Genomic DNA, 19,402 nt, shown 5'->3' with positions numbered 1-19,402 from the left:
GGAGCGTGCGGAACTATAGAACAGTGGAAGGTCCTTCTTCCGGTCCCTTGCGTCTGCGCTCTCGCAGCCCAGAAGGCGGGAGACCTGGGTAGAGGGAAGCCGGGAACCGGAAGTGAAGGCAGATTCCCTCCTTCGTCTCTGTTGCCGCCGCCATACGTCTTCGCCTTGCCCAGGTAAGCCTTGGCCTTCCGTACCATCCACGTCCATCTGCGTTCCTCTGCGGCCATCCTGTCTCATGGGCTCCTGATAACCACAGTATAGGCTCTGGTCTGGTCGCTGGGGTCTGATTGGGTCATTACATCCATCGTTTGCATCTCTTTCGGGAGCAATAATTTTCAGGGGGAGGTAGGAAATCTAGGGGGTCAATCCAAGATGGTGGCTTCGCCGCCATTGTGTTTCCTTTGCTCTTCGCTCCTCCAGTGGACTCCTAATTTATCAGAGGCCCCAGCGACCGTGATAGGAGGTGTTAGGCGTTCTCTGATCCTGGGCTTTGGGGGAAGGCGGGGCTCTTCTCACCTTCCCGCTTTTCTCTGAGCCCTCGGCCCGCGGTGGAAGTAGTTGGCTTCTGGGCCTAGTTGGACTTTACTTGTCCACCATTATTTGGAGCGCTGTCCAAATGTTGACGAGTGGTGTCATTGTGTTTTTCGGAAAGGAGTCGTCCCTGAGGAGTAGCCCAACGGTGCTGTGAGACCACTTGGTAAAGGTTCTGTTAGCTGGAACGAGAATACATCTTTCTCAATTATTACCTTTTTACTCATCGTATGAAGGAGTTTTTTCTGGCCGGGCCATTTCTCTGCCCCCCCCCCCATTGATTAAGGATTTCTTAAGCATCAGAAGGAGGTTAGTGAGGACTGAGAGGCTGGAGTGCTGGGTGGGAGAGGTGGATGGCAGCCACATGATGTTTTCATTTTGAAAGATAAGCGCTTTGCGCAATGACGACTTGAATCTATCACCCTTGACTGATGGCTGCTATGTTAGAGGTTGACGCTTTGAGATTGTAGGGAAAGCACCAAGGTCGTCCATTGAGGATTTTTTTTTCTTTTTTTGGTCATTTCCGCCTTCATTCTCCGCTCTCTTCAGTCATTAGTCATGTTTTGTTTTTCACGGGTTTTTTTCCCCTCACTACCGTCACAGACCAAGACTATGTATAAGCTGGTCTTGCCCTTACAACTTAGCTTTTTCTGCTTCTCCTATCCTGTCTCCTTGGGAACCTGTGTCCTAACTACCTCCCTTGGGGCCACTTTCTCTATTACCTGTATTATGTTTGCCTTTTGCTATTATGTTTTGTTCCTTTGTTACTTTTCTTTCCAGGTAAATAAATGTTTCATAGTTTAGGGAGAGCAGGAAGAGTGTGGGTATAGAAAAGGCTGTGAAGGCCCAGCTCATGACTGATGAGTCTTCTCCCTGTTTTTTTTCCCCAGCTCTTCTGTCAGAAACTATTGTGTTTATTTTTTTCTGCTGTTCCTCAAGCCCCCACTCTCCTTCCTCCCTTGTTTTCGCTTATTCTGCGTAAACCTATCCAAAGACCCCTCCCCTTCTCCCCCTGCCGGCTCAGTTATGGCAGAGAACGATGTGGACAATGAGCTCTTAGACTATGAAGACGATGAGGTGGAAACAGCAGCTGGGGGAGATGGGGCTGAGGCCCCTGCCAAGAAGGATGTCAAGGGCTCCTACGTCTCCATTCACAGCTCTGGCTTTCGTGACTTCCTGCTCAAGCCAGAGTTGCTCCGGGCCATTGTTGACTGTGGCTTTGAGCATCCATCAGAAGGTAAATTTTCTGTTGGACAGAGTTAGGCACTGCTCTTTAAGGATACAAGAAACAGATACGGTTGTGGTTCCTCAGGTGATGCAGATTATATTTAGGATAGACGAGGAAATAACTACCAAAAACTGTTTTAGCAATTGAAGAGGTTTATATAGGTAGGTTTTTCATTCATGAGAGTGAGTAAGTACTAATCTAAAAGCAGCTTAAAGTCTGCCTTTCTCCTTGTCTGCTTGTTTTTGATTTTTGTCACTTTGACTTTTAATTTAAAATTGTTAGAGAGGAGCTGGTTGGAGCTGGCCAACTCTTGTCTCTGGAAACGTTTATGGAAGGTCCAAAGATGGCTGGTTTCTAGATCAGGATCGAAGTCCTTCATTTTGTCCAAAGTTGCAGGGTTATGTGACCCAAAGCCCGACAACCTAAGTAGGAGAAATGGCCTGTGACAGGCATTCAGAAGTCATGGATTGTTCTAGATTAAGGAACATTCGGACAGGAGCACCTAGGGTGAGCAGTTGATAGGTGCAAGAGGGTTAGCAGGACTAGGGATGTGGAGCTGGAGGAGGCTAAAGCTAGAAGGAACTGGGGAGGTTTGATTTGGAGATCACTTTGAGGAAGCAGAGAGGTAGAAAAGATCTGGAAATTGACAAGAACCACTTAAGAACTGAGTGATGAGAAATGGGTTTGGCATGGTGGAAAAGGTGGTAGAGTGAAGTCTAATTCAACTTTTTTCCCCCTGCTTCTAGTTCAGCATGAATGCATCCCTCAGGCCATCCTGGGAATGGATGTCCTATGCCAGGCCAAGTCAGGCATGGGAAAGACAGCAGTGTTTGTGCTGGCCACACTGCAACAACTGGAGCCAGTTACTGGGCAGGTACACTTGGGGAGAGTGTTGGGGAAGGGATTTTGGTTAGTAATGTTCGGGAAGGATGTTTTTGTCTCAGCTATGTGGTGCATTCAGAGCCATGAGGGCTTGTTGCTAAGATGAAGTTTATCATCCTTGATTGACAGCTACGGGGCACATGGGGTTAATAATCTAGATCTCAGAATTGTAGTCACTTGTGATCTGCCAGGTGTGTTTTTGTGGCACAGCTGGTGAAGGGATACAGTATATGTGTGTCTCCATCTACTCTTCCCCTTCCCCCCAGGTGTCTGTACTGGTGATGTGTCATACTCGGGAGTTGGCTTTCCAGATCAGCAAGGAGTATGAGCGCTTCTCTAAATACATGCCCAATGTCAAGGTGAGCCGGGGGAATATTCTGGGAGAGTGAGGGTGTGGGGAGTTGGAGGCATTGGAGACTTGTTAGATCAGCGGTCTTCATGTCCCACAGGTGTTAAATACCCGTACACAAATCTCAGTTACATGTATCTTGCAACTTTAGCGTATAAGAGATTTATGTTTTAGGGCTCATTTGCATATGCATTATAATTTCAGAGACCTTTGTTACATTCTTAATTTTGGAGAAGCTTTAGTTTGCGCTGGTTTCTAACACATTGTATAAATACGCCTGTGCATTGTATAACCTAGATAGTCAAAGTGTGGTTCCCAGACCCGTAGTTTCAGTGTCATTTGGCAGCCTACTGGAAATGAAGATTTCATGGGTCCCACCACAGACCTACTGAGTATGTATTCTAAGATTTTCAGGTAATTAGAGTTAGAGAAGCACCCATGTATATAACTTCTGCTCTTCTAGGGGGAAAAAACTGTATTTCTGTTCGGATTTTTAGAATTTTCTCCTCAATTGATTATTACTTTGTATTTAAGACTAGGAACATTTGAGTAGTAGCTTTAATGTAGTAATGGTAGTTCCTGTGCATGATAAAAATGCTTAAATAAGCCATAGGGCCTTATAATGAAAAGATTTGTATTCTTCCATCTAATTGTACTTCACAGAGTACTGCTAGTTAACCTTTTTGGTTTTTTTTTTGTTGTTTTTTTTTTTTTTTTTAAGTTCTGATAGTTTTGTGAAACCAAGTATTCGGCACTGTTTTCTCAGTTTGTCAACTTACAGGCCTTTTTTACTTTTTTCACAAAATTATTTAGCTTGTTTACACTGTTCTTTCTCTCAGAATTTGAAAACTGTATTAATTGAAATTCTCTAAATAGTCTGGATGCTGTATATATGTGCCTGTATTCTCATGTTGTCAATTTCATTAGCATTTACTTTCTGTCCTTTTAGCAAGCAGTCTTTTGGGGGGTTAATTAGGTTTATTTAATATTTTTTTTTCTGGAGTTACTGGGGATTGAACCCAGGACCTTGTGCATGCTAAGCACACACTCTACCACTGAGCTATACCCTCCCCCCTGCAAGCAGTCTTGATTGTAGGTTGATTCTAAAAGTTAATAACCAGGAACCAGTTTCCACTGTTAAGACTGGAAAAATTTATTGTTGAGCTCATTAGAGAGCTAGGATTACACTTCCTCTGTAGGTCTAACTCATCACCCTTGTGGACTCAAAAGAGGATGTTCTTGGTGTCAAGATCAAATAAAAATTATCATGACATCATCTTTAAGTTTTCTTTATTTTGCTCAAAATTATGCTTCAGTGATTTGTTGAAGTGGTTGGGCTAGTTCTACAGAATGTCCTGTCTCTGGGTTTGTCTGGTTATTCCCTTGTGTTTTAACTTGTTCTTCCTTCCTAGTATTTCTTGTGAACTGAGATTTATATTTGAAAGCTTAACTCATTCAGGTTAAACATTTTTGGCGAGAATTCTTCATAAATGATGCCGCGTACCTCTTGTTTTGTTGCATAACTGCTTGTCCCACAATTAGTGGTTTTAGACTTAGCCTAGAGTTAGGGTCATGACGGTCTGAACCCTTGATTGATCTTAACCCCCCTTGAACTAGAAAGCAGTTTTTGATGCTTTTTAATACTGTATTAAAGCCCAGATCCTCAGCAACTATTCCCCTAATGATTTTAACGTGGCGTGGTATGTTTAGCCTGAATCAGTAATTTCCTAGGATTTATGTAAAGGAGTTTAAAACTCTGGAGTTGGTTAGAAACACTTGATGTCCATGAGTTTTTTGTGGTACTTGACACTCTCGCGATTTTTTGCTGTTCTCTCTCTTTTTTCAAAAGGAGGTACTGGGGATTGAACCCAGGACCTTGTGCAGGCTAAGCTATCTCCCTGCCCCTAGCTCCCCCATCACACTGCAACGTGCACCCCCCCCCCCAATTTTCACAATGACGCCTACCCTTAAGAGTCTTGGGGAGGAATATTGTTAGATTAAGTCAGAAGAAGTAGATGCTAGTCCTGACTGTCCTGATCAGCCATATAACAGGAGAAGTCACTTTTGTTTCTTAGCTTCAATGTTTGGAGAGTATGATAATTTTAGACTAGACTTACATTCCCTTTAGTCTGAAATATTCTAAAAATTGGTTTAGAGCAAACTGAAAGGATGGGAATGTTGGGGAGGTTGAATTCTTCCTTGTGAGATGCTCTTTTTCTCTGGGTTGGCAGGTCGCAGTGTTTTTTGGTGGTCTGTCTATCAAGAAGGATGAAGAGGTACTGAAGAAGAACTGCCCGCATATCGTCGTGGGGACCCCTGGCCGCATCCTAGCCCTGGCTCGAAATAAGAGCCTCAACCTCAAACACATTAAACACTTTATCTTGGATGAATGTGATAAGATGCTTGAACAGCTCGGTAAGTAGCAGTGCTGAGACTGGGCTAGTGATCTGGGAGTTGCCTTTTGGAGCCAAATGATGTTTATTTGCTACTGGAGCACTTCAGTGCCAGGACGACCCTTAATCTATCACCCATGACTGATGGCTCTGGCTTCCCTGGTCAGTCTTTGTTAGGCTTTTTAAGCAGCCTTGGTGATCAAGGGGAAGGGTGTTCTTCCCTTCTGTGACAGATGTTTATCTTTGAGAGGAGAAACTTTGCTGATCTTGGACATCAGTCACACATCCGTTCTTTTCTTTATAAATTCCTGTAGTGGGTGTCATAGGGGAGAAAATTAAACTAGAAGAGGAGACAGTCTACTCCTGACATCCTCAGCTTAGCACATGTTGTCAGAATTTATAGCTGAATAGATCTCTAGACTTAAGTTCTAGGATTAATACAGATAGTGTGGGAGTTGGTTTGGTGTGGTATTCTGGTGTGCTAAGTAGGGTTAAGAAAGATTTTTATAGGAACTCAAATTTGGTGAATGAGGGAGTAGGGATGGACATAGCCCCAGGGATAAGTGATTCCAGATGATCTTTGGCTATTCTAGATGGCAAGCTATAAGGTGGGCTGCAGGTAGAGATGTCATGTTTCCCTGACTGAATAGGACAGTGTGATCCAGAGGAAGTACGGAATGGACTCTGACAGCTGGAATGTAATAGGTGCGCCATATTTGTAGACAGCTGGAATGTAATAGGTGTGCCATATTTGTAGACAGCTGGGGCTCTGGGAGAGAGGAGTAAGAAGGGCCTTGTGAAGCATTTTTCAGAGAACTTATCTTTGTGAGCTGCAGTGGACTTTATCTCCATTTCATAGTTGTGGGCTTTGGGGTTTCATTTGATAGTTTGTATGGTTAAAAAACACAGAGCTGGAATCTGGCCCTAGATTCATTGTTCTTTCCACTGTGTTGTTATTATGGATATGACTTCATGGTGGTTGGAGAAAATAGAGTAGAGAGAGACCTGAGGCAAATCTTTCCTTGACATGAGACTTGCTTACCCATTTCTAGCAGTTCTACCTCATTGGGAAGCCTTTTGGTCTTTGTTTATAGTATATGCTTTTCTTCTCCTATAGTAATTTTTTTTCCTCTTCTCAGACATGCGTCGGGATGTCCAGGAAATTTTTCGCATGACCCCCCATGAGAAGCAGGTCATGATGTTCAGTGCTACCTTGAGCAAAGAGATTCGTCCAGTCTGCCGCAAGTTCATGCAAGACGTAAATACCCTTCTACCTTCTCTCCCTCCACTCCCCGCCCGCTGCCTCCTCCCCCTCCGCGCCCTCTTCCTCCAGACTCCCTTGTCCTTCAAGCGCCAAGAAGGGGGCACGTGCCCATTTGGGAGTGATGAAGCCTTGAAGAGACACACAGAGGCAGAGACAGTTAGTGTTAGGGTCTGCGCGGGCGCCAGGGAAACTCCGGAAGACTTGGTCGGGTTAACATGAGAGCGGGTAGTGTTCGACTTTTTTTTTTTTCAATCACAGCATTTTTGAACCTCTTCTCCCTTTTTGGGGGAGGGCAGGATTTTCTGCCCTACCACCCACCCATCGTCTCCTACATACCCCCTACAGCCACGCATCCTCAAGGTGGCATCAAGCATACAACTGGAGCCTTCTGCTCCCCCAAACTCATAACCTCCCGGTGGCAGGAGAGCAAGAGAGGGACAGACAGATGGCAGGGCATGTCCAAAAGAAGAGCAAACAGCACAAATGAATCCGCTCCCTCCCCACCTCCAGGGGTGGGGGCCTTTGGCACCTCAATCCCCGAGTCCCTGCTCCTTCCTACCCGTACCTCCTCGCACCCATCCGGAACCTCAGTTGATGTGAGCCGGCGGCAGAGAAGCACCGTGGCACGGCGGGGGAATGCAGACGGCACCAGCGGTGGATGGCGGCAGCGGAGGCCGCGGGGAACCTGACCAGGAAGCCGAGGACCAAAACCAGCCTCTTTTTCCGTTCCCGGTTTTTTTCCTGAACCCAAGGCGTGCCGTGCTCCCCGTTTCCCTTCATTTGTGTTGGGGGGAGGGGTGTTCTGAATGGGGTGGTAGATTTTTTTTTTTTTCTTCTTTCATACACTTTTTTAATACTCAGAGGGATATGGGAAAGGTAAAGTGAGGAGCTCCACTTGGATGTAACCAGGTGGGTGTTAGGGTCTGGGGCTAAGTGGGGCCAGTTGTATAAGCAGTGGAGCGTGTTCTTTCCCTCCCTGCTCTGCTCCTTCCCGAGGGAAGATAACTCTTTATCTGTAGCTATGCTTGGGACTCAGATGTTGAAGGAGGCCATGAAACTTCTCTTTGGAAAGCCTACCTTTGCTAGTCTGCCTCCTAGGGTTGGGCTTCTGGTTTTCTCCCATGACACATACATTCTTTTCTGAAATCTTAGACCCTGGGTCTTCATGTTAAATACATCCCCAAGTTAGTGAAGAGTGCTAGGGAAGTTGGGCTTTGGAGTTGAGTTGCCAATTTCCATCTTTTTTTAATGCTGCTTTCCTTCCCTTCAAGGGTTGTGTGTGTGTGTGTGGCAGGGGTGTGTCTGTTTTAGGATGAGTGAATAACTGCTGCTCTGAATTTGCTTCTTAGCGCCAGTTATTGATACCTTCCATGTAATACTGTAGATGGTTTGATTCTTAGTTGAGAGATCAGTTTCATCTAAAACTTCCCTTTTAGTCTGAGGGCAAGTTGCTCATCTTGAATAATTTTTGCCTGTCTTTTCATGGCATTTTGACTTGAAATGTCCATTGAAGCATTCTGATCTTAAAGACATCCACTTCCCAATAGGGATATGTTTCTCCTAGTTGAGAGGATACTCAAATGGAGCAGTCCTTGTCCCCTCCCCCATATTATAACCAGCTCTGACGGAGTTATTCTGACCTCGAGTCACTGTTTCCTGTCATTTCTCAGATGTTTGGATTATGTTCTCACTTTGAGAATCATCTCCCATTGTTTTCTTTCTTCCACCGCCTCCATTTGAGGTAATGGCATTTTGCCATTGGATGGTTGCAATATGCCTTTTCCTCCCTGCAAAGTTCTTTCCCATGACAATTTTCAGTTGGGCAGTCTTAAAACTCAACTGATAGGAAGGAAATTAGATCTAACGTGGGAAAGGCCACATTAAAATGTGGGTATTTTTGGGGGTGGGGTTGGGTTTTCAATCTTCTCTCTTCTCCCCATCCCCCCATGGGGTGTATTGGAGATCAGCTTCCTCCACCCCCCCCAGGTTTAACCCCCCCACTCTGCCCTCCTCCCGTTCCCCACCCCCTGCCTCCCCCCTCCCCCCCAGCCAATGGAGATCTTCGTGGATGATGAGACGAAGCTGACGCTGCATGGGTTGCAGCAGTACTACGTGAAACTGAAGGACAACGAGAAGAACCGGAAACTCTTTGACCTTCTGGATGTCCTTGAATTCAACCAGGTCAGTTGTTCAGGGTCCAGTAGGGAAGATGAGCAGAAACGTGTATTATATACCCTTTCATTGAGGAAACCATGTATGTTGTGTAAAAGAAAGGTGGAACAATCCTCTTAAATGAAATTCTGTTAAGTGAGAAAAAAGTGTCTTTTGTGGGGCTGAGCAGGAGCAAGGTGGGAACTGCTTTTCTGTTCGAAGGCTGGCACAGACAGAGTCTCAACAAAATTAATTTCAAGTAAGAAAATCCTTGAACAGTTTTAATAAGTTGGTAAAAGTCCCAAGATATATTAGGCCTGTTGGGTTCTTAAATTTGTTTCTTGTACTGCTTGCTGAGGGAGAAGTGTTCCGTCACTTTACCTGTTGTGTGATTTGTTTGCATTAAAAGCTACTTTCTAGAGTTAGGGTAGTCCTTACATTTGATGTTTTGGTGAGTGAGAAAGTTGGTCTTTCCAGACCTTAGTTCTAATTTTTACACTCTCTCATGAGGTGGCTTCTTTTGTCTCCTAATATGTTTGGTAATTTTGGTTACTGTTTTCGTTACCTTCTCTGTAGCATGTCTTGTCTGCTCAGGAAAAATTAGAGCCAAGAGGGAAAGGCTATGAAAGGCTATATTATACTTAGAGCAGAAGAGGAGACGTGATGGGGACTAAGGAATTCTTTCAGAAGAGTATAATTTCTGAAAACTCTTGCATATAATCTCTTACACACCCACATGGACCCATATCCACCAATCTCATACACACACACACACACACACACAGGTGGTGATATTTGTGAAGTCTGTGCAGCGTTGCATCGCCCTGGCCCAGCTTCTGGTGGAGCAGAACTTCCCAGCCATTGCCATCCACCGTGGGATGCCCCAGGAGGAGAGGTGAGTCAGAGATGGGGAAGATGTTTTGTGTCCTTGAGAGTAAGAGAGACCCTTGTGAGAAGGGAAACTCAACATTTTTATTTTATTTTATTTTATTTTTACTTTCTTTCTCACAAAGGCTTTCTCGGTATCAGCAGTTTAAAGATTTTCAACGACGAATTCTTGTGGCCACCAACCTGTTTGGCCGAGGCATGGACATCGAGCGGGTGAACATTGCCTTCAACTACGACATGCCTGAAGATTCCGACACCTACCTGCATCGGGTAAGCCCCACACCCAGGAGGGCATCCGAGTATCCTCTCCCGTCTCCTTGGTTTCTATTATCTTTTCATCCCTTACATCTTCGTTCCCCTTTTGATTGTCTTCATTCTTCGGGGGTGTACAGATGTTACCTGTCTCCTTCCAGGTGGCCAGAGCTGGCCGGTTTGGCACCAAGGGCTTGGCCATTACATTTGTGTCAGATGAGAATGATGCCAAGATCCTCAATGATGTGCAGGATCGCTTTGAAGTCAATATTAGTGAGCTGCCTGATGAGATAGACATCTCCTCCTACAGTGAGTATTGATCTCATGAAACTGGCTCCCCCAGCTCTTTAGATTCTCCTTGTTACTTAGTGGGTCTTTACTTAAAGCCCCTGGTGCATAGTGGACACTTGACAAATTCATCATCCATTGCCTTCCCCCCACCCCCACCCCATCCATCTTGATGCCCTGTTGGGATGTTTAATTTAAAGACTTCTATATGAGGTCTCTTCTCATCAAATGATTTCTCTTTCTTAACTCCCAAATCTATTCTCTGACCTACACACTATACAAACATCTGCATGTGTTGGGGAGGGGTGGGTGTTTCTGCCAACCTTGCTTTTTCCTTTTCATGCCTTATTCTAATTGCCATGTTTTTTCTTCAGTTGAACAGACGCGGTAGAGAATTCACCCACCCATTCTGGAATGTGACAGTCCATCCCTTTTCAGGAGATGACACCAGGCATGGGGATGAAGGAGACACTACTGCCACCTGCCCCTGACAACCCCAACCCCCACCCCATGGCTTCCCTCTTTTGCATCACCACCACTCCTAATCCCCCCACTTACTGATTTGTCAACTTTTTTTTAACAAAACTAAAAAACATATGTGTCTGTGGTATCTGTAAGCGCTCCGTCCCTTTATTGGATTTGGGGTGAGATTTTAGGGCATAATCCAGAGTAAATTCCTGTAGGGACTGTGCCCTGCTGTGGGGCCAAGGTCAGTGGGAGGTGTCAAACTGGGGGATGTGACTGAAAAGACTGCAGAGGCCATGATTCCTCACTGCTTTCCATATTCTGGCCCTTTGTGGAGGATTCCATTTTCTTAGTGGCTGGGAGAGGCTGGGGTGTTCCTGATTGAAGGGCTGGGGAGAGTGGTATGCAGTATTCCCAGTGTTGGAGGGTTAAGTGCAAACTGGTGGAAAGCTTAGGTGTCTCCTCCTGGGCTCTCCCTGTGTCTCATCTGCTCTTTCAGCTTCTGGGTCTTGAGCACCAGGCCCTGGGCTTCTCAGGCCCCCTCTTGACCTTCCAGCAGGGCCTGGTATAGCTCCAACTGCTGTTCCAGCAACTCCTCAGCCTGGGCCAGCTCAGCTGTGGGATGAGGCCGGGGGTCCTGGGAGAGGGGGCATTAGGGAGGGAGCATCAGCCAGGGCAGGAGGCTGAGGCTCACTGAAAGGAATTATGCATCTTTCCAGTTTTTCAACCTCATTAGTTTTAAGGTCCTCTACTGCAGAGCCAAGGTTAACTTCCTGTCTTAGGCATCGGCCTGGGGCCGGATGGGAGAGCAATTAGAGATTGCAGCCCATGGGCTATGACTGGACTCCCTGTGCAGCATGTGGGGTTATGGGAAGGGGAGGACTGGCTGTCCCAACCCACCCCAAAGAAATAATTAACTGTTAGGGGAAATTCCTGTTCAAGGACTTCGTGGGTTGTGAGGAGGGAAGGGTGCAGTAGAGGGTCCCCTGAGGTCTGGAGTGGTCTGGGGACAGGGAAAGTTCCGGGAAACTGGGTTGGGACTAGGCAACAAGCACCTGGGTTAAGGGTAGTGTCTGCTTTCAGCTGGCCTTTGTTACGGGATGAGATGGAGGTGATTCCCTGTACCCCTCCAGTACAAATTTGCCCTCCAGCCTCACTCTTGGTCCACTTACCCTGGGGGGTGACATCTTCCCACTGCCTGTAGAGCTGGTCTCTTCTGTACTTGCCTTGGGATCTTGGGAGCAGCGCCTCCAGGAGCCCTGGAGTGCAGAGGGCCAGGATGGCAGGAGGAGGAGGCGGCAGCAATGTCCGGAGAGCCAGGGCAGAGGGAAGACCATGGCGGGTGAGGCAGGGAACTGTCTGAGCCACCCTACAGCCACCGGGAACTGGTTTCCTCTGGGCTGTAGCCTTGCTTCAGTGCCTGGCCCTGCCCCTGCCCCTGCCCTGCTCTGCTGCACCTACCCACCTCCTAACCTGGCCCCAGAGTCCAGGAACTCATGTTCCCTGTTGTGAAAATGTTCCTGCCAGGGTAGGCAGTACCTTAGAATTCTGGTGCCTAGCCTACTGCATGTCTAATGTCTTTTTTCTTAGAATGTGTTCTCATTCCTCTCAATTCTGCAAGGTAGGAATTACACTACTGGTTAGCAAATGAAATGCTCAGTTTCATTCAGCACTCACTGATTCGGCAAATATCACTCAGAGCCCGCCCTGGACCAGATGTGCTCAAGACTCTACAGCTGGTTGGTGGAAAATCCTGGAGGATTCATGACCAGGTCTCTCTGACTTGAAAGCTCATACTTGTCTTGACTCAAGTATTGACTGATTCTCCCTTTATTTCCCTTTCCTGTTCTTGCTGTCCCAGAGGGAGCTTTTTTTCTTGCCCCTGTTGTACATTGCACGTTGTACGGGGTTACCTTCTCTGGTAAGTCTGGACACCGTACACTGGGACACTGGTACAGGTTTCAAGCTTTGTTGAACTAGTTAGCCCTCCCATCAAAGATGCACTAGAACAAAAGCCCAGTTCACCCATTGTGTGTGAACCTTGTGTATATATATTGGACTTTCTGCAGTGTGTCCTGAAATGTCCTGTTGTGGCTGGAGGGCACAGCCACAGCCCTGTGGGCAGAGGTGGCTCATAGGGAGTAGATGGTTCCAGCTTTTGTCACCTGGGAAAAGGCAGGTCCTCAGAAAAACATGCTTCAGAAAGCAAGATTGCTGGAGAGTGGACAGCTTCTGGCCAGCTCACTATCTGGGACATCACACTGAATTCAGAGGGAAGATAGCCTCTGTCATGGTGTGGGGGTCCGGGAACCAGGGAGGGAGACCTTCCCGGAGGTCAGTGGTTTTTAACCTTGGGGGACTGAAACACCTTTAGATGAGGTCAAAGACCTCAAGTTCCCCATTGGCTAGCAGGTTCCCACTTTTCAGTGAAAGAAGAACCAAGAATCCCTGTAAAATTTTGGAGGAGAGAAGCTCTCTCGTTTCTTAAGTGATAGGGTTATGCATGGTTCATTTTTGAATTGCAATGTATTCACAGCTTTAAGGCTTAATTATTGGGACATAAGAGGCCCAAACTACTGTTGCTACAGATATGGGAAACTATCTAGTATAAGGTTAAACAACCCACGGTAACACTGAAGCAAAACTAACCTCGTTTATAAATTAAAGGCAAGATTAGCAGCTATTAAGAAAATAAATGAAACTTCTATAGGGCAATCAAAATGATGCACTAGTAACAAAATGTCCTTCCTGAAAACTGGACATTTCAACCATCTGAACTTCTATTTTAGGTTATGAGTTACAAAATGAACTAACACCCAATAATTTACAGTAGGTCATTCTAAGCCGTAAGAATCTGTGGATTTGGCTTTGTTCGTCTGTGAGAACTAAAGAAAAGGCTAGTATTTGGGTTAGTTCAAATCTGTTGGGTAAGCTGGGATCTCACAATCATGGAAATGAAGGAATGAAGATAGATAAATGTTTAAACCTAGATTTACGTTACTGTGTATATTTTTTTGTTACTTCTGAGTGTTTAGTAGTCTCTCCCCCCCCCCCCCCCCCCGTTTATATGAAAAGGCTTTGTTTATGTCTAGTAGAGCCTTAATCAAATGAGGGCTCTGGCCTGGCCTCTGCAGGAGGTGCCTGTCTTCAGCCAGGGACAAGCAGACGATTATGGGAAGCATCAACCACAAGGTCAAGGGGCTGTCGAGCTCCCTGAGGCCAGTGTACCGATGCCGCCCTTTAATATTGCATCCTACCCTGCAGATTGGCAGGACTAGGGTGACCGACATGAATCATAGCCTTCATGTGAAACTCTTGTGGAGCTGGTTTCCTAGATATATTGAAGTCCACCCATTACATTAATGTGAGAGCTTACTGACTGTCAGAGACCCTGTTGGCCACTTTTTGTTCCTGTCACAGGTGACCTTCATGATAACTTTTGAAGAGCGCTTTCTCATTTCACGTTTTTTTTGCATGTGGATGTTCAGTTGTTCCAGAAACATTTGTATGTTCTATTTCTGGGTTCTCTATTCTGTTTCGTTGATCTACTTGTGTACTCTTTCACCAATACCACACTGCCTTGATTACTGTAGCTTTATAGGAAGTCTTGAACTCAGACACTGTCTTCAAGTGTCCACTGACTTTGTTCTCTTATGGTGTGATGGCTATTTTGGCTCTTTTGCCTCTCCATATAAACTTTAGGATCAGTTTATCAGTACAGACTTACCTTGGAGATATGCGTTTGGTTCCAGATCACTGCAATAAAGCAAGTCACATGAATTTTTTGGTTTCCCAGTGTATAGAAACGTTATATTTACACTATACTGTAGTTTATTAAGTGTATAATAGCAGTCTGTCTAGAAAAAAAATGTACAAGGGAGTAAGGTATAGCTTAGTTAGAGTGCATGCTTAGCATGCATAAGGTCCTGGTTTCAATCCCCAGTATCTCCATTAAAAAATAAATACATAAATATATAAATAATCAATCTAATTACCTCCCCCCCAAAAGATTTAAAAAATAAAAACTAAAAAACAATGTACATACCTTAATTTTAAAATAATGCTTTTGGGAAAATGGTGCTGATAGACTTGCTCAGTGGAGGGTTGTCACAAACCTTCAATTTGTAAAAAATGCCAGAATCTGCAAAGTGCAAAAAAGCAAAATGCAATAAAGTGAAGTATGTCTGTATCCACAAAGTAACCTGCTAGGATTTTGATTGAAATTATGCTGAGTCTATTGACCAAACTGGGAAGAACTGACATCTTGATAATTTTGAGTCTTCTATCCATGAACATGGAATATCTCTCAACTTACTTCTTTGATTTCTTTCATCAGAGTTTAAATTTTTTTCCTCATATAGATCTTGTACATATTTTGTTAGATTTATACATAAGTATTTCATTTTGTGGGGTGCTAATGTAAATGATATTGTGTTTTTAATTTCAGCTTCCAGTTGTTTATTGCTGGTGTACAGGAAAGCGATTGACTTTTGTATAGAAGGGCTTGTATCATGCAGTCTTGATTAACTGTTAGTTGATGGTTCCAGGAGTTTTTTGTTGTTGTTGTTGATTCTTTGGATTTTCTACATACACAATCATGTCATCTGCCAACAAAGACAGTTTTATTTCTTCCTTCCCAATCTGTATACCTTTTATTTCCTTTTTAAAGTCTTATTACATTAACTAGGACTTCTAATATGATGTTGAAATGAAGTGGTGAGAGGGGACATCCTTGCCTTGTTCCTGATCTTAGCAGGAAAACTTCTAGTTGCTTACTGTTAAGTATAATGTTAGCTGTGGGGTTTTTGTAGATGTTCTTTATCAAGTTTAGGAAATTCCCTTCTATTCCTAGTTCACTTAGAATTTTTATAATGAAAATTGGTTTCTGTCAAATATTTTTTCTGCATCTATTGATATGATCATATGATTTTTCCTTTTTGAGCCTCTTGAGGTGGTAGATTACATTAGTTGATTTTCAAATGTTGAACTAGCCTTGCATACCTGCGATAAATCCCATTTGGTTGTGGTATATAGTTCTTTTTATACATTGTAGATTTGGTTTGCTAATATTTTGTTGTGGATTTTTGCATCTATGTTCATGAGAGATATTGGTCTATAGTTTCTTTTCCTGTAATGTTATTGTCTGGTTTAGTATGAGGGTAAACTGGCCTCACAGAATGAGTTAGAAAGTGGTCCTTCTGCATCTATCTTCTGGAAGAGATGGTGTAAAGCACTGGTATAATTTACCAGTGAATTTATCTGGGCCTGCTGCTTACTTTTTAAAATTATTTTTTGAATAACATTAGATTTACAGAAGGGTCGTAAACCTAGAACACAGCATTCTCGTTACCCAGCTTCCCTTAATGTTAGCATCTAACAAAACCACGTTAAGACTAAGAAACTAAGAAATTAAAATTGGTACAATGCTATTAGCTAGGCTATAGACTTTATTTGGATTTCATCAGTTTTTCCCCTAATGTCCTTTTTCTGTTTCAGGATCCAATCCATGGTACCTTAATGCAGTAAGTTATCATGTCTCCTTAGTCTCCTCTGATCTCTTGAGTTTCTTAGTCTTTACCTGTTTTCATGACCTTGAAAAATTTGAAGAGTAATGGACAGATCATTTGGAGAATGTCACTCAGTTTGGGTTTATCTGATATTTTCAGATAATCAAATTGGGATTATGGGCTTTAAGGAAGACTACTGTAGAGGTAAAGTGCCCTTCTCAGCACTTCACGTCAAGGGGTGTGTGGCCTTTATCACCTGATTCAGGTTATGTCTGCCAAGTTCTCCGCTGTTACAATTAGTAGTAATTTTTCCCTTTCCATATTCCATTCTTGGAAATGAGTCGCCAAGTCCAGTCCACAGTCAAGGGGAGGAAAATTAAGCTCCTCCTGGAAGGGGGATTCTCTTCATGTATTACTTAGTATTCTTCTGTAAGATTCGTCTTTTCTCCCCACCTTAAAATTTTTTTTCAATCATTTATATATTTCAGTATGAACTCAATATTTATTTTATGTTTTGGGTTATAATCCGATAGTATTGTTATTTTGCTGCTCACATTGTTCCAACTTTGTTCATAGGGAGCTCTTTCAGGGCTCCTGTGTCCCTCTGACATGGCCCATTTTGGGAGAGCTGCACTTCCTTTCTAAGGATCCTTGATTCCTTTTATTGGAGAATGGTATTTAGAGACCAGGATCTGGACACTGGGTGCTCATTTCACTTTTCTAAAGAGGACCCAGAGTTTCCAAGAGCTGCCCAAATGCATGCAGGCATGTAAGCGGCTCCCACTTCAGCACCACATTAGAGCTTGTTCAGTGCAGCCTGTGCTACCCAACATAATGGCCAGTTCTCCATCCACGACTTCACTCCTTAAAGCTTCTGTTTTTTTAACCTGTTGGCCTTAAATATTTATAATTTAATTCTCTGATGTTTGGAGATTTTCCTAAAAGAAAATTTTCATGTTTATTAACAAATTCCACTTACAAAATTGAAGAATAGGCAAGAGGAAAAGACAGCAGAGGGAGGATTCAGTTATATTTTGCTTTTGTGTAGAGTCTTTCTCCATTCCTGCTGCTCTTTCCCTGTCCCTGGGCTAGGGTGAAGGCTGGTCTCTTGGACTATGAGAGAAATAATGATGTGGAATCATCTTTCTTCATCACCTCCCCAAACCCTTTGATTTCTGCTCTGTCTGTGCCCATCCTCTCTCTCCAGCCCCTTGCTTTTTCTCTCCTCCAACCTCAGCTAGAGCCCAGTATCTTACCTAGAGCCCACTCCTCAGTGGGAAGGGGGCCATTTTTACCACTGGAGGGCAGAGGAGGAGAAGAGAGGACAGAGCCCTGGGCTGTGGGAGAAGGTGCAGCAGGAATGAAGGAGGTTAGAGCCAGAAGGACTTCCAAATGAGGGTGAGATATGAGTGATCAGTGACTGAGGACATTCTCAGCATCTCCATGTAGAAGGGAAGGGAAGGCCCTTGGGAACAGGTGCTGAGAGCCTTGGCAGGGTCTGGACGAGATTCACCCCACCCTCACCCCTGTCCTCTGACAACACCTCACCCCAGGTCACACTGAGGGAGTTCCTCTTTGGGGAGGACCCCTACAGCTATCCAGCTCTGGTATGCCTTGTCACCCCCAAGTCAGGCCCCCCTGAGTCCCGAGTCCACAGTCAGCTCAGCATGCTGTTGGCAGGGGAGGAGTCTAAGGCTCGGCCTCAGCCTCTCGGAGTGTGATCGCCTCAGGGTCCTCCTTGTGAATTACAGCAACCCTGGGCAGGAACACTGGATGCAGGAGAGAGACAGCCGGGAGAGCGAGGGTGGGGCCCCACCTCAGCTTCCACACAGCAGTGCCTTCTCCCTTCCCCAGCCCCAGGACTTCTAAAGAACAGAGCAGGAAAGAGACACCCAGGACCCCACACCTCTCTGCCAGAAATCTGTCCATAAGTGTGCCCACCTCCAGTCCCACTGCATTTTTAGTGCCTGCCCCATGCAGAGATCTAGGTGGGTGCAGAGAGTGATCCCGCAGTGCTCTTTCTTCAAATATCTGCGCAGCTCAGTTCCTCACCTGCTTCAAGTCTACTCAGCCATCACCTCCACAAGGCCCAACCTGACTCTCTTTTAAAGTGCCACCTCTTCCATCACCTTGCATTGATTGTTGACTTTGCATTCATTATTTTTTCTCTACATCTCATATCATTTTCTCATAGCGTGAAATTATCTTTTTCCAAAGATGACCTCAATAGCACCCCCTCCCAACATGCTCTTTTGCAGTGTGACCTCACCATCCCCTATCTAGAGGTGGGGCCTAGTTCCCCTCTTTTTGAATTGATTACTGGCTTTGATGGCTAAACATGAGAAAGGTGACAGTGCATGACTTCTGAGGTTCCTACATAAGTTGCCTTGTGCTTTCTGACTTGTCCAGTTGAAACACCCTCCTGGAACCCAGGTACTAAGCTGAGAGCAGCCCAGCCACAGGGAGAAGCAGGTAGAGGGCGATGTAGGCCACTGGCTTAACAGCCCTAGTGAGCTCCCAGCCGACAACCAGCACCACCTGCAGCCCATTGAGGGCGCCCTCTGGAAAGTTCTGAACCAGTAGGGCCTCCAGATGACCGCAGCCCTAGCCCAGTCACACGGAGCAGAAGAGCTGCCCACTGAGCCCCATCAACCCACAGAATGAGAAGGAATAAAACAGTTGTTTTGGGATAACAGGAACACATACCATATAATTTACCACTATTACGATCTTTATTTATTGTCTTTCCTGTCAGATGGTAAGCATCAGGAGCAAGTATTTTGTGTTTTGATTAAATGATCATCAGTCCTAGAATAAAGTAACAGCAAACAGGTGACAATTTTCTTAGGAACTGAAACTTTGTGGTCTTTTTCCTATTTTCCAAGAAGCAGCAAGCCATCTTTCTTATCACCCCTCCCCTTCTACTTCTTATGTATGCATAATTTCCCTTGCCTTTGAATGAGACTTAAGTGCTGACACAGAAGCACTCACTAAATGTGTGTAAATGAATGAATAAATGCTGTGACAGATTCCTTAAAGCTGGGTGTGAGGCTGGAAGAGGGGAGGTTAACAGTGTTGGGTTTTGGAGGTTGTCTTAGTCAGTTCAGGTGGCCATACTGAGTAACACAGGCTGGGTGGCTTAAACAAGAGAAATTACTGTTATCACAGTTCTGGAAAGAAGTCCAAGATCAAACTGCCTGGAAA

The 19,402-nt window shown here is 44.8% G+C and overlaps 2 protein-coding genes and 2 non-coding genes across 5 annotated transcripts; 3 read left to right on the top strand and 1 right to left on the bottom strand.

Annotated features, from left to right (window-relative positions):
- The first annotated feature begins 24 nt into the window (after window positions 1–24).
- DDX39B (DExD-box helicase 39B) lies at window positions 25–10,836 on the top strand. Of its 2 annotated transcripts, XM_032462645.1 has the most exons (11): window positions 26–173; window positions 1,422–1,768; window positions 2,506–2,633; window positions 2,908–3,000; window positions 5,222–5,405; window positions 6,523–6,641; window positions 8,697–8,828; window positions 9,584–9,693; window positions 9,812–9,956; window positions 10,100–10,247; window positions 10,601–10,836. In XM_032462645.1, exons 2-11 carry the CDS (start codon window positions 1,558–1,560, stop codon window positions 10,615–10,617), a joined length of 1,287 nt encoding a protein of 428 aa, XP_032318536.1. In that variant the 5' UTR covers window positions 26–173; window positions 1,422–1,557; the 3' UTR covers window positions 10,618–10,836. The 2 variants fall into 2 exon arrangements, 1 of the variants encoding a protein (XP_032318536.1); XR_004313507.1 differs by lacking the exon at window positions 10,601–10,836 and having other exon boundaries at window positions 25–173; window positions 9,831–9,956; window positions 10,100–10,242.
- Window positions 891–968, top strand: LOC116658414. Its single transcript, XR_004313793.1, has one exon. It is a non-coding gene; the product is annotated as a small nucleolar RNA SNORD83 (small nucleolar RNA).
- LOC116658415 lies at window positions 5,457–5,533 on the top strand. Its single transcript, XR_004313794.1, has one exon. It is a non-coding gene; the product is annotated as a small nucleolar RNA SNORD83 (small nucleolar RNA).
- Window positions 10,837–10,945: 109 nt separating the features above from the next.
- MCCD1 (mitochondrial coiled-coil domain 1) lies at window positions 10,946–12,381 on the bottom strand. Its single transcript, XM_006178818.2, is given in 2 exon segments — window positions 10,946–11,328; window positions 11,864–12,381. Coding segments are annotated over 2 exon segments (351 nt in total). The 5' UTR covers window positions 12,029–12,381; the 3' UTR covers window positions 10,946–11,142.
- Between the last annotated feature and the right edge of the window lie 7,021 nt (window positions 12,382–19,402).

This window comes from Camelus ferus, chromosome 20 (genome assembly GCF_009834535.1).
Source record: "Camelus ferus isolate YT-003-E chromosome 20, BCGSAC_Cfer_1.0, whole genome shotgun sequence".
Lineage (NCBI taxonomy): Eukaryota > Metazoa > Chordata > Mammalia > Artiodactyla > Camelidae > Camelus > Camelus ferus.
This window is presented reverse-complemented; position numbering and strand designations above follow the sequence as displayed.

Coding starts and splice junctions, on each gene's coding strand:
- DDX39B (XM_032462645.1), top strand. CDS start 1,558: ATGGCAGAGAACGATGTGGACAATGAGCTCTTAGACTATGAAGACGAT. Junction 5,406..6,522: donor TAAGATGCTTGAACAGCTCG/GTAAGTAGCAGT, acceptor TCCTCTTCTCAG/ACATGCGTCGGGATGTCCAG. Junction 8,829..9,583: donor ATGTCCTTGAATTCAACCAG/GTCAGTTGTTCA, acceptor ACACACACACAG/GTGGTGATATTTGTGAAGTC.